This window comes from Staurois parvus, unplaced genomic scaffold, assembly GCF_062004578.1.
Source record: "Staurois parvus isolate SC_StPar_1 unplaced genomic scaffold, SC_StPar_1.0 ptg000132l, whole genome shotgun sequence".
Classification (NCBI taxonomy): domain Eukaryota; kingdom Metazoa; phylum Chordata; class Amphibia; order Anura; family Ranidae; genus Staurois; species Staurois parvus.
Window position 1 is genome coordinate 1,906,048 of NW_028317928.1, and position 15,075 is coordinate 1,921,122.

Genomic DNA, 15,075 nt, shown 5'->3' on the forward strand with positions numbered 1-15,075 from the left:
GTGTATAAATAGTCAATGAGTTTGTTAGCACTCGTGTGGATGCACTGAGCAGGCTAGATACTGAGCCATGGGGAGCAGAAAAGAACTGTCAAAAGACCTGCATAACAAGGTAATGTAACTTTATAAAGATGGAAAAGGATATAAAAAGATATCCAAAGCCTTGAATATGCCAGTCAGTACTGTTCAATCACTTTTTAGAAAGTGGAAAATTCGGGATCTCTTGATACCAAACCAAGGTCAGGTAGACCAAGTAAGTTTGCAGCCACAACTGCCAGAAGAATAGTTTGGGATACAAAGAAAAACCCCACAGTTCACCTCAGGAGAAATCAAGTTGCTTGGTCGAGTTTCCAGAAAGAAGCCTTTACTGCACCAATGCCACATAAAAGCCCAGTGAGGTATGTCAAGGTGTTGTCGGTCATATTGTAAGCGGGCTTTTTTGTGAAGGCTTCTCTCTTGCAACTCAACCATCCAGCTCATTTTTGTTCACGTTCAGTTAGGTTAATTGCACCCTTAAGTTGTATATGCTATATTTTTTAATAATCAACAAATGATGACATGTGGAATTGTTTTTATTGATTGTAAGTTCAGAATTGAAATGTTTGTTCCACTGTAGTAAAAAACATTTCTTTTGTTATATACAACAAATGTTCTGATAAGTTGTGCCTTAAAAATCCCACCACTTTTTTCTTTAGATGTTGGGACTATGATGTAAGGGATGTGACACTTTATAGACCAACATACTATACTCTAGTTACAGATATAGAATACATACATATATATATATATCTGTGTATATATATCTGTGTGTGTATATATATATATATTTGTGTAACTAAAACAACTGCTATATAAAACCTATATATTGTAGGCCTGATAATGGACTGCTCAACGTTTTCTTTTTTGTCTATTTTGGATATCAATAAGACATCTGTGGACACGACTGAATAAGGCTTCATTCATACGGGCATGCTATAGTGCACCTGCACAGATGCCAAATTGGGAGCATCAACTGTGTTTATGCAGCTGCTGTGTCCCAATTGACATGAATGGGGTTCCTGCAGGGCAAACATGGCCCTTGAATGGGAGTACACTATAGTGCACCGGTTTGAACAGGGCCTGAAACTTTGAAATTGAGAAACAAGATTACACAGTAGGGGCTTATAGCAGGAATAAAGGACTCATCTCCTGGAAAGATGTTCTCGCATAGCATTCTGCAGTGGTTTATGGGGATATATTTTTAGAGGGAAAAAAAAGTTAGATCTCCTGTGAAGGTGAAGATAGGAAAACTTGGCTGAGCTGTCCATCATTGAGTGATCAAATGGCAAGCTGTGCCCTAATTTTGTCCTAGGAGGTAAATGAATTTTGCCCGCAGTGTGATGATGCCACCTGCTGGAGGAGACTGATGATTGCAGCATAATTCAACTTAAATTGTGTCCTGAACAAAGGACTCTCAAGGAGCGAGCAATTAGTGTAGATACTGGATGTGTTTGGTGTGCACGTGTGTTATAAAATCCTGAATCAGGCCATTTTCTTTCTCTCTTATTCTTGGCGCTGGCCACGATACAGATCTTCGAAGAAGGACCTTACTTTGAAATACGCTTTTGCATTTCATTATGTATCAGTTTTTTACTCTCTTTTTAAATAAATAAGACCTCTGCTTCTTTGAACACTGTACGAATTATAACTATTATTAATAATATTATAACTATTAATATTCTTATTATCACTAATTCTATTAGCATAATCCAAGCAGAGTGGCATATTTCCACAAAAAAAGTTGTGGATGTTGGTTGTTAACTTTTGTTAGACCGTGTGTTAAAATAAAATGTAATATCAAGGTTTATTCCTAAAGCTTGGTGCTTTCATCCTCTATGCAAACAATAAAAACCTAACAAAAGGTATTAGCTCTTCCTTGCTCTAGTTGCAATTTAGAGCGGAAATTCAGTCTCCCGTAAAAAAAAAAAATAAAACTCAGCAGTTACAAAAACTGTAGCTGCTGACTTTTCACCTGTTCCACGTTCCAGCGGTGTGTTTACCTTGGCCTTGTTCACTGGCCATCCTCTGTCCCTGGCGCCGGCATCTTAACTGTGGGCACCCGGCTGTGTCAGCTTGCGGCTTCACAGCCAGGTGCCCACTGCGCATGTGCGAGCAGCTCTGCGCATTGTGAAAGTTCCCGCAGTCTTCTGGGACCTGTCACGTGTCCCAGAAGACTGCAGGCAGGGGGAAGAGGGGAGGACAACCTTCGCTTCTGACCACCTAGGTGGTCGGAATAGAAGTTGGGGGGCGGGTACCTGTCAAAATCGGGTACCTGCTACTCCCCCCCTAACTCCCCAAAGATGCCAATTCTTAACAGGGAGTGGGGGATGAGTCCTTAATATGTGATACCACATATTTATGTTTTATTTTATTTATTTATTAATTTTATTTATTTAATTTTTGTTTGCTCTTGTAATCACTGCACTTGTCACTTTAGAGTAATATATTTAATTCCACATTCAGGGATTCACGGATATTTTTTACTATTTTTTGGCTAATTTATGGTTACTATTAATATTTTATTTATTTATTACAGGTACTTATATAGCGCCATCAATTTACGCAGCCCTTTACATACATATATTGTACATTCACATCAGTCTCTAACCCTTAAGGGGCGTACAATCTAAGGTCCCTAACTCACATTCATACATACACATACTAGGGCCAATTTAGACAGGATCCAATTCACCTACCAGCATGTCTTTGGAGGGTGGGAGGAAACCGGAGTACCTGGAGGAAACCCACGCAGGCACAGGGAGAACATGCTAACTCCAGGCAGGCGGTGCCGTGGCTGAGATTTGAACCAATGACCCTAGTGCTGCCAGGCGGAAGTGCTAACCATTTAGCCACTGTGCTGCCCCAATATTATTAATGTATTTATTGATCCCACATTCAGGGATTCACTTTTTATGTTGATTATTATTATCACTGCACTTGTCACAATTATGTGATATATTTGATCCCATATTCAGAGATTCACTAGTTTACACTAATTTTGGCTAATTTACAGCCTTTGTGGTCACCATTACTTTTAGTGTGAGTATTGATCCCACATTTAGGGATTTACCTTTTATGTTTATTATGGTTCATAAATATTGAAGTCCCATCAGGACTTTTTCTTTCACTGGCGTTTCTTTAACTACACATTATCTATTCAATTTTTGTTCCACTAAGGATCACTTAGCGGATCAGCTCACTTTATGAACTGTGAAAGAATGGCTTGTTATATTCACTGAACTGCACTGGTGGCATTCATTAGTCACTTTTAAGTTTTGTATGAGTCATTTTGGATGATTCAAACTGTTTTTATGTGCATTCTATTCTATTTTACATTATTATTGTACATCATTTATTAGTTTATTTCATCTATTTTTGGGAAAAGACAGTGAGGGAGTAGTGCAGTGTTGGGGTAGTGCTGCACCAATTCACTTTATATTAGTCCTTAAAGTGGAACTTCCTCTTTTGGGTGGAATTCCGCTTTAAAGTACCCGGTTATGTTTCAATTCCATTTAGTATATGGGGTAATCCACCAACATATTTTTTTAGTGCCTTTTGTCGCAATCAGCTTAATGGGATCACATCTATCCATATCTCCCTGCTGGATCTTCCGGCGTTGATCCTTCCTCTTTTGTTTCTTTTTGGACATATTCAGGTAAATGGAAACTGAAAAACCATAGATATACATTGGGCAGAATATAATAATATGTGTTCAAAATATAAATGTTTTTTCATATTTAGTGGTAATCATCTTTAACTCCTTATGAAGTGGATAAAATCCAAGAAACACGTTGAGATTTCTGAAAACCTGAATAAGTAATCTGTACTGTACTTGCGTTGCAAGCTTCAATGCATATGTGGCTTTATGCACTAAATTTGATGTAAAAAAATTGGTTTAAAATATGTGTGTACAAATAAAATGTATGTTTTAGGAGAACAATTGTGTTGTGCCTTGAAAATCCCACCAAGACAAAATGCTCTGTTTATTCAAATTTCAACTGTCCTTTAATGAAATATCAAAGTGAGATTTCTAATTGGTTGCAATGGGCAGCAACTCAGCATTTTGGCTCTCATTTTCTCCGCTTTGATAAGAACAAGGGTGCAGAACCAAATAGCTAATGAAAGTCCTCTCCACTAAGGGCCATATAATGTTTGTTACTCACCTGCAGAGATTTGTAAAGGAATTGCTTCCTCTCTAATCTCTTCATGTCCTTCTTCCTCCTCCTCACCTTTGACTTTTTCTTGAGTTGCACTGGTGTCTGTGAATAAAAATAAAAGTGAAGCCCCCTGTATTATTTTGAGATTCATAGTCCTAGCATTAATTTTTGGAGTGTTTTTTGGGGGATTTTTATCTCTTTTGTAGATATATTGGTTTTTGCTTTTATGTTATTACACTGCCTTTTTTAACTTTGGGGTGCTTAAGGCAAAGTATTTACTAGTCACTGCCCATCTGCTCATGGAGCTGCCTTCTGTAAACAGCTAGCCGCTGTACCCTTTGAAAGTCCAAGAACAGTGTGCAACAAAACCATCTCACATTCATGGCAACCCCTATCCCCATGGATAAAATAAAGTTAGGCATATACCAATTAGGCCTATTATCCCTGCTGTCCAATTTTACACTGCTATATCCTTCAGCAATTACAAGAAACCACCAGTTGATTGTGACCACGGGTTTCAAACTGACAGCCCTCCAGCTATTGCCAAATTACAAGTCCCATGAAGCTTTGCAAAATTGACAGTTACAAGCATGACTCCCAAAGGCAGAGGTATGATGGCTGCCAGTTTGACACCTCGAATTGTAGATGGAAGTCTGCCATTTAGCAGTGGTACCATTACTGCCATTAAATGACAGACGTCTGCCTGCTTGTGTTTGAAGTGGTAAACAAGTCAGTGGGGATCCTGAATGACATTGCTGATCAAACATGGTCATGGCCTGAGATTCCAGCTGGCTAGTTTACACTTCAGCAGCAACAGAGAGCTGTGATATTTAAAGTTCATCATACTGCCTCCACAAGTTAATGTGCAACTTTAAGACATCCTCCAAGTGTGTTATTAAAAGGATTTGTGTATGATCAATAATGCCCTCTAAGCATTATTTTTTGCAGTGGTTGTGTTTTAGGATTTTCATCAATTTTGGAGATATATTGGTTTTATTTTATGGTATGATACTGCCTATTTTTACATTGGGTTGCTTAAAGCAAAGCATATACTAGTTAGTGGCCATCTCCATTAGTTACTGACCAAGCCCCTCTCTCCGCCATGACAATGCCAAGCCGCCCATACCCCTTTTTTTTACCACAAACTTACAAATTGTCCTTGATAAAGGCCATAAAAATAAGATTCAGCTCTCATTGACTCCAAAAGGATTCAAGGTTATGTTTAGATTTCGCAGATATTTTCCTGGGTTCACTGAATCTAATACAAACTGAAACTTACCTGGTTCACTCATTTACTTTACTCATTCTAGTAAATTCCCAGCCTGTTCTCTTGATCTTGCATTAAAGTGGAAGTAGAGATTTAAAAAAGTGTCCCCCTGCAGGTTTAAGTCATACAGCACCGCATACTAGTATGCAGAGGAAAAGAAATTTAATTTCCAAACATGGAAAGGTTTCTTCACAGTAATAGCTGTGAAAATGTGGAATAGACTCCCTCAAGAATTGGTTCTGGCCAGCTTAGTGGATTGCTGTAGGAAAGTCCTGGATTCTTTCTTAGATACACAGAAAATACAGTCAAGTCCATAAATATTGGGACGTTGACACAATTCTAACATTTTTGGCTCTATACACCACCACAATGGATTTGAAATGAAACGAACAAGATGTGTTTTAACTGCAGACTGTCAGCTTTAATTTGAAGGTATTTACATCCAAATCAGGTGAACGGTGTAGGAATTACAACAGTTTGCATATGTGCCTCCCACTTGTTAAGGGACCAAAAGTAATGGGACAGAATAATAATCATAAATTAAACTTTCACTTTTTAATACAGTCAATTACAGCCTGAAGTCTGGAACGCATAGACATCACCAGACGCTGGGTTTCCTCCCTGGTGATGCTCTGTCAGGCCTCTACTGCAACTGTCTTTATTTCCTGCTTGTTCTTGGGGCATTTTCCCTTCAGTTTTGTCTTCAGCAAGTGAAATGCATGCTCAATCGGATTCAGGTCAGGTGATTGACTTGGCCATTGCATAACATTCCACTTCTTTCCCTTAAAAAAACTCTTTGGTTGCTTTTGCAGTATGCTTTGGGTCATTGTCCATCTGCACTGTGAAGCGGTGTCCAATGAGTTCTGAAGCATTAGGCTAAATATGAGCAGATAATATTGCCTGAAACACTTCAGAATTCATCCTGCTGCTTTTGTCAGCAGTCACATCATCAATATATACAAGAGAACCAGTTCCATTGGCAGCCATACATGCCCACGCAATGACACTACCACCGCCATGCTTCACTGATGAGGTGGTATGCTTAGGATCATGAAACAGTTCCTTTCCTTCTCCGTACTCTTCTCTTCCCATCACTCTGGTACAAGTTGATCTTGGTCTCATCTGTCCATAGGATGTTGTTCCAGAACTGTGAAGGCTTCTTTAGGTGTCGTTTGGCAAAGTCTAATCTGGCCTTCCTGTTTTTGAGGCTCACCAATGGTTTACATCTTGTGATGAACCCTCTGTATTCACTCTGGTGAAGTCTTCTCTTGATTGTTGACTTTGACACACATACACCTACCTCCTGGAGAGTGTTCTTGATCTGGCCAACTGTTGTGAAGGGTGTTTTCTTCACCAGGGAAAGAATTCTTCAGTCATCCACCACAGTTGTTTTCCGTGGTCTTCCGGGTCTTTTGGTGTTGCTGAGCTCACCGGTGCGTTCCTTCTTTTTAAGAATGTTCCAAACAGTTGTTTTGGCCACGCCTAATGTTTTTGCTATCTCTCTGATGGGTTTGTTTTGTTTTTTCAGCCTAATGATGGCTTGCTTCACTGATAGTGACAGCTCTTTGGATCTCATCTTGAGAGTTGACAGCAACAGATTCCAAATGCATATAGCACACTTGAAATTAACTCTGGTCCTTTTGTCTGCTCATTGTAATTGGGATAATGAGGGAATAACACACACCTGGTCATGGAACAGCTGAGAAGCCAATTGTCCCATTACTTTTGGTCCCTTAACAAGTGGGAGGCACATATGCAAACTGTCGTAATTCCTACACCGTTCACCTGATTTGGATGTAAATACCCTCAAATTAAAGCTGACAGTCTGCAGTTAAAGCACATCTTGTTTGTTTCATTTCAAATCCATTGTGGTGGTGTATAGAGCCAAAAATGTTAGAATTGTGTCTTTGTCCCAATATTTATGGACCTGACTGTAACTGAATATAACATTTATAGGTAAAGTTGATCCAGGGAATATCCAATTGCCTCTCGGGGGATCAGGAAGGATTTTTTTTTTCCCTGCAGGAACAAATTGGATCATGCTTTGCTGGGTTTTTTTTTTTGCCTTCCTCTGAATCAACTGTGGGTGTAGGATTATAACTTTTTTTTTTTTTAATGGTTGAACTAGATAGACTTTTGTCTTTTTTCAGGCAGACTATGTAACTATGTAGTACATTATGAGAGGCTTACCTTCCATGTTAACCCGGTTTTCTTTCCAGGTTCTAAATCTTCTGCCACTTGAATGCTTGGGCTGTGGTGACTTCACTGGAGTCACTTCGCCATGGCATGCAGAGTGGGCTGTAAATTTGATCTGAGTTGTGCATGCATGGCTCAGATTGAATTACCCACTGACAGGCAAGGGGGGTAATTTATGACAGAAGAGACCTCTATAAAACCCTGCCTGTTAGTGGGTTTTACAGAAGAGAGTTAATTACCACTTTAATTTAGGTCTGGCCTTGCTATTAACAATTGTCCCGCTGTAGGCCAATTTTACACTGCTGTGTCATCTGTCGTCTTTTAGTACTAGTAGCAAAATACCTGTCTGTACTCTTTTTCCCAAGTACATTTCAGTCAATTCTACCTGCTCAAAAATGGCCTGCTGCTTGCCAATTTTACAGTGCTGCATCACCTGCAGTCTCCTAATTCTTAATAACAGCTTGATAGAAATTGGCTAGTAGAGAGTTTTGCATGAGCAGGAACCGGGGCAGCCTCATTAAACTCCATGCCAACTTCTGCTGATCAAAGTGGAGCCTATCAAATTTTGATGAAAACCATGTGTCGCTGAGAAAATTACGTGAAACATTTTTCTTTTCCAAACTGAAATTAATCAGATTAGGGTGGTGCTTCAGCATGTAACCAAGCTATTTGTCAGAGAAATGAAATCAGTTCCACATGATGTGAGGAGGAGAGCCAAAGTCCAATAGAGGCTGATGGCTCCTGACCCCCCCACTGGGCACATACTGTCCCCCCATTACTGCCTACTGACAGAGGAGGGGGGAGAAGAAGAGATTGTTGTAGTGACTGAACAAGGAGGATCTGGGACTCTTCTCTGGATTTGGTGTTTATTACTCACCTGGGCTGATCTCTGGAAGAATCTCTTTCCTCAAAGATGTCTCTTCTGCTTCCTCTTTCACTTCAGCTTTAACCACAATCAGATTTCCATTCTTAGAGACACAACATGACAAAGATATTGCATTATTTAACTAAAGTCCACAAAGCCACTTTACAAATAATAGTATTGTTAAAGGGCAACTTTAGCAATTTTCAATCAGTGGTAGGTGACTAGAGGAAGCAGGGGAGCCACGTATGTCAAAATCTAGAACTTTTTCAATAACAGTCATTGGATTTAAGACATGGATCACCAGCCCTTGATCCAGAGATTGGAACTTGCTCTTAAAAGTGTCATCTACCTCATAATCCTGAGGGATCTCCTGATGTTCCTGTGTGGATTCCCGGGAATACAGAGGACGGGGACATCTCTTTGCGGGATTTCGATTACTGGATTCATCTGTAGGAAACACACACACTGACTGAATACATTGTTTCTACGTCTTTATATCAGAGGATGTGTGTATCTAGGTGGAACTTCAATACTCTTCTCTCCTTTACAAGAAATTAAAGTCTCCTCTTACCCGGTGATGTGAGGGGTGGCCAGTTCTCCATCATAACATCTTTCTACAGAACCTTGTGTCCTTCTACATATTTCCAAACCCCATTAGGATAACACCGGCCCTGGAAAATGTGTATGCAGTATAATAATTATTAAAGGCCAAATTCTAAATAAAAAAAAGATGTTTTCACCATATCTCCAAAACATGATTAAAGTAGCTCTACACCTAATCACTTAATTCTTACATAGGCTCAAACATCATTTCAAAAGTTGCTTTTTATACTTTTAATTCTGCAGTTTTCATTAAAGTACGAGGTGGTATCAAAAAGTTTAGAGACTAGTTCTGTAACATGCCAACAGATGGCAGCTCAAGGCTACACGTACAGTCACAGGAAGCACCAACCTTCATAGGTCAGAGTACCAAAAGACATCGTCATGTGTACATCGGGAGCTGTGCAACTGGTGCTATTCTGACCATGGGCGTTACCACGTCTGCTATTTCATCATGGACAGCAAGTTAGGACAAACAGCAAACATGAAATTTTGGGCAAATATGTCACAGAGACGTTTGACATGATTTGGCAAGTTTACTGCGATGCTGCAATGATTCGTTCAAGGTGTTTTGAGTGGCCATCACTGGACAACAACAAGAGATCAGGAAGACCTTAAACTAACTCAACCCCGGAATATGTCACAATGTCGAAACCACTTGGTGCATGATGATCGTGGGAGAACAATCCACAACATTGCTGCCATTGTCGGTGTGATATATGGAACAGTCCAGGCAATCCTCTCGTGTGATTTGAACATGAACCATGTTGCTGCCAAGTTCGTCACCAGGCTGCAATGATCTCACTTCCGCACCCACCCTACTCGCAAGATTTGACTTCTGTGGATTTCACCATCTTCCAGAAGCTGAAGATCCAGCTGAAAGGTCGCTGTTTTGCTTGACGTGCTTCGAAAAGAAGACTTCCAGGACACATTCCAGAAGTGGCATGAACACTGGGAACGCTGTATTGCTGTGCAAGAGGGCTATTTTGAGGGTGATAATGTGTAAACGTAAATAAATAAATTACTTACTTGTAAACAGAGCTAGTCTCTAAACTTTTTGACACCAGCTGGTAATCTGTGGTGATCTTCCCATGAATGTCTTTGGTCAGACACTTTCTGATATGGGGTGAACACTGTCTCCCAACTTTGCTACATTGTCACTTTGTTATATATGCTGCTGGTGCAGACTACAAGCGGCGCAGGTGACACACATTACACAACCATGGTCCAAGCTGTCACCAGTAAGAATTAATTTCAGAACAACAATGTGCAGCTGATGGTGGAGCTGAGTGCATGTAGACAGAAAGTGGCTGGAGGAGATCAGAAGCACACAGATGGTGAAAAAAATAAAATATGGGTAAAAACAGTGTTTAAGGGGAAAAAAATCATGGCAACTGTTTATTAATAGATATGGAGAATGGGAAGAGAATGCTCTTCCAAACCCAAGTGTCCGAGGTGCCAGGAAGTAATCGCTATGATCCTTTTAAAACTTTGGTCTGGCCTGAGTATGCCTACCAGTTCTTTTGGTCACCAATCCTTACAATGTCCTTGGACTGGAGATAGTCCAGAGAAGGGCAAAAAAGCTAATAAGGGGACTGGAGGGCCTCAGTTATGAGGAACTACTACAAAAATTAAACTTATTCTCCCTGGAGAAGCAATGCTTAAGAGGGGATATGATAACAATATACAAATCATTGAATAGTGACTCTAGCATTGGGAGGAAACTTTTGTCAATTTTGGTCTCTAAAGAAGACATGCGGCCACAAAATGAAGTTGGACAAGAAGTGGTTCAATCTTAAACTGCATAAGGGGTTCTTAACTGTTAGAGTAGTAAGGATGTGGAACTCCCTTCCATAGTTGGTGGTGGTGGTAAGGTTTCTATGATTTTACATTTTAAAAGATGATTTTTGAGGGTAACTGGACTGAACTTAAGATAGGCCAAGATCCATGTGTCATGTATGTTTACCTATCTCAGAGCTGCAGAAACCTGAATTGTTTGTTCTACCCCAGAGTTTTGTACAGATGAATTTAAATCACAGACATTCCCAGCTTAGAAACAATGAAAAAGTTTAACTGACAATCATAATTAGTTTCTGTAACTCGCTATTTATTTTAAATTTTGGTCTTAAGGAGACCACAAAAAAACGACTACTAAAATTAAACTAATTCTCCCTGGAGAAGCCATGCTTAAGAGGGGATATGATGGTGATATACAAATCATTGAATGGTGACTCTAGCATTGGAAGAAAACATTTTAAATTTTGGTTTCTAAAGAAGACATGGGGCCACACAATGAAGTTGGACAAGAAGTGGTTCAATCTTAATCTGCGTAAGGAGTTCTTTACTGTTAGAGCGGTAAGAATATTAAACTCCCTTCCATACTTGCTGGTATTAGCAGAGAGTGTAGATGGAGTAAAAAACACAATGTATAGAGATAAGGGATAAAAGTAGTCACACGCTCTCGGGTTGAACTGGATGAACCAGTGTCTTTATTCAACCATACCAACTACATAACCTTTAAAGGGCCAGTTGGCAACAGGGACAATTCCCATGCCACAGCTGCATGTAAACAAGGGGGGGGGGGGGTTGGATCTCTGTTGGCACTGGATACGATTTGTATACTGCTTGTATACATGAATGCTGCTGCCAGACTCATCCACCTTACTAACAGTTCTGTATCTGCCAGCCCTCTCTGCCAATCCCTCCACTGGCTTCCCATTGCCCAACGGATAAAATTCAAAACATTAACAATAACGTATAAAGCCATTGATAACACTACCACAAATTACATCACCGATCTTGTCTCCAAATATCACCCAAACTGTACTCTCCACTCTTCGCAAGACCTCCTACTCTCTAGCTCCCTTGTCTCCTCCTCCCATGCTCATCCCCAGAACTTCTCCACAGCTTCACCCATCCTCTGGCACTCTCTACCCCAATTCATCAGACTATCGCCTACTCTGCTCACTTTTAGGCGATCTCTGAAAACCTCTCTCTTCAGGGAAGCCTATCCTGCCCTCAGCTAATAACGGAATCTTCTACTCTTCCAACCAGTCCATCCCCCACAGTTATTACCTTTTGTACCACTAGCCCCTCCCTCCTAGATTGTAAGCTCCAAGGAGCAGGGCCCTCCTCACCCTCTTGTACTGAACTGTATTGTTGCTGTATTGTCTCTCTTTATATTGTAAAGCGCTGAGCAAACTGTTGGCGCTATATAAATCCTGTATAATAATAACAATAATAATATTGTATCTTTTTATTCAACAAACAGTTTTACTTGTTAAAAAAAACAAGAGGGGATGCTCTGGCTGTAGGTGATTGGCCCTTTTCCAAGCACCCGCTTCCTGGCAGGCTCAGCTACATGGGTTCAGAAGAGCGCCCAAGCTCATCTCTACTTATTAAACACGGGGCTTCACCAAACTAAATGTCATCCAGTTAGAGTTTACACATGCGCTTTAACACAGAACTAAACCCAACCGGTTTCCAAGACAGTTACATTCAAGGTGTGCCATGAATAATAACTGTCACAGTTGCTTATGCTGTCAACTGAACTATCAAACCATCAAATGGCTGGCGTCCTGTCTGATCACATGTGCACCACCATGGCAACTGTAAACTAAACAAAGGCTAAGATGGCAGCTTCCTTGGCGGTAAAGGAGAGGAGGGTTTAGTTGCACTTTAACCACTTCCCGCCCGGGCCATGTACATAAATGGCCAGACAGGAGTAGTGCAGGAGCGGGTTGCCGTTTATAAACGGCCTCTGCATTCCCTGCCTGTGCGCGTTCCCTAGGAGCATGCGGCACTGCGATCCGGTGCCCGCTGTATCCGAATCTCTGTACACCGAACGCTGTACGGGACCTCTGTGTGAGGTCCCAATTCATGTGATCACTGATTGGCCAATCAGTGATCACAGGAACAGTAGTAAACAAGATGTCACTTCCTGACATCATTGCTTACTATGTGTGAAATCCGTGAATGATATTCACAACAGCCTTGTACCATGTGACAAGCTGTGACCAATCACAGCTCTCACAGTATTTCTCAATGGCTGCAGGAATGCAGCCAGAGAGAAGGAGAAATGATTGCTTTTATGGGTGTAAAAGCAATCAGTGTAAAAAAGGAAAAAAAAATCTTCATCACACCCCACAAGTAGTACAGTGTCACTATGGTGACACTGTACTGCTAGGGTGACGGAATGCTAAAAATAAAACATAAATAATAATATAAAAAAATAAAAATTTAAAAACATTTTTGGTTATAAACTAATTTGGGTTATTTTTTTTTTTTACTAAAAAGATAGCTGAATACATTTTGGGAAAGATTTATGAAGAAAGATTATTTATTTGCAAAATTGTATAAGAAAAACACTTTTTGTTCAAAATGTTGGGACTTTTTCATTTATATAGCAAAAAAATTAAAAATCCCAGTGGTGAATAAATACCACCAAAATAAAGCTTTATCTGTCTCAAAAAATGCTAAAAAATTCATATGGGTACAGTGTTGCATGACCGCGCAATTGTCATTCAAAGTGTGATAGCACTGAAAACTGAAAATTGGCCTGGGCAGGAAGGGGGTGAAAGTGTCCGGACTTGAAGTGGTTAACCTCTTCAAGCCGGCCGAACGCAAATGTGCGGCCTCCCAGCGTCTGGGCCTAGACGCCGAGTGGGCGCACATTTGCGTTCTATTATAAAAAGACATACGTGCTGAGAACGCGCGCCCTGCGTGCTCCCAACACACATTTCCGGTACTCACGGAAAGGTCCCGATCGAAAGAGGAGATCGGGACCTTTCCCAATCATGTGCCCGCCATGACGGTGTGTCACGGCGGTCACATGACCCTAAACCCTGCCTCCCGGCTTCTGAAACCCTTAAAGGGCTAGGAGGCGCCGGCATGAAGGGTTTAAATAGCAGCGAATAAAGGCCATTAATATTTAAATAGAATTCCAGCCAAGCTTTTTTTCTTTGGATGGAGTGGACTCCGGTCCAGTTTTATTGCTGTATCTCCGGAGGAAAGAATTCCCCTTATTGGCCTATCCTAGTGACATATGGGACAGGAAATAAGAGGTAATCCTCCCAATGGGGACAATGCTGGCAATAAAACTGGACAGTTGTCTGGACCCCTACATGAAACCCTTTATAGTCCGGCACTGGTTGTCTTGGCCATTGTTCAACCGTCACACACTGGCAATCCCGAAAAATGTCCTCTGTGTTTATGATCCCCTGTTTTTTTCTGGTGGAAAAGACTCAGACTCAGTAGACTGGTGGAGGGAACTGGCAAGTGGAGTGCAGAGGCCAGGCGGTTGGCCATCGATGTCAAGATTCCTACAAACATTAGAAAAATTCTGCTTTGTTTACAGTGCTTTACCCTCAGAAGCCCTGGTCTCTTCTCTATGTAAGTCCCCTTTTCTGTGACAGGGGTAAAGATGGGGCACTTTGTGTGCCGCCCACCATAGCAACTTAGCTGCCATCTTCCCACTTCAAGGGGCACTTTGTACGATACTGGGGGATGGGATTAAATGCAAAATACAAGATTGGAGGAACTGCCCTGCAGAATAAGGGACGCATGACAAATATTCAGAAGTAGCGCGATGAGCAGAGGCTGCGGAGGGGCAGAGCTTCAGAGACAGGCAAGGAAAAGGGTTACAAATTTAATTCCAGCCCCTCCCTCTATTCTATGTAAAGCAGGCTCAGTCTAATAATTAAAAATGCAATATTACCTCCTCCTCACTGGATACACTCTCTCCTGTCTGCCACCCCCACCAGGAGGATTTCCACACTGCTAGAGCTCCTCCTTACTCCCCCAACTTTGGGCTACAACAAAATGGCCTCCAACTCCTCTAGCCCTCAGATCACAAATCTCATAGAGGAGTTTAAAAAAAAGGCTCCATATCAAAGTCATATTATTTATAAAACAAGAATTTCAGTAATGCTTCTGATTTTTAAAAGGGTTCATAA

The 15,075-nt window shown here is 40.9% G+C and overlaps 1 protein-coding gene across 1 annotated transcript in view; it reads right to left on the reverse strand.

The window, feature by feature from the left end:
* Positions 1-14,923, reverse strand: part of LOC149466135 (uncharacterized) — a 42,969-nt gene extending 28,046 nt beyond the window's left edge. The window contains exons 1-5 of the mRNA XM_089672824.1: positions 14,838-14,923; positions 9,093-9,192; positions 8,871-8,968; positions 8,534-8,624; positions 4,200-4,295 (exon numbers count right to left, since the gene is read on the reverse strand). Of these exons, the coding sequence (XP_089528950.1) occupies positions 4,200-4,295; positions 8,534-8,624; positions 8,871-8,968; positions 9,093-9,126 (319 nt within the window). The 5' untranslated portion in view covers positions 9,127-9,192; positions 14,838-14,923. The remainder of the gene's footprint in view (positions 1-4,199; positions 4,296-8,533; positions 8,625-8,870; positions 8,969-9,092; positions 9,193-14,837) is intronic.
* Between the last annotated feature and the right edge of the window lie 152 nt (positions 14,924-15,075).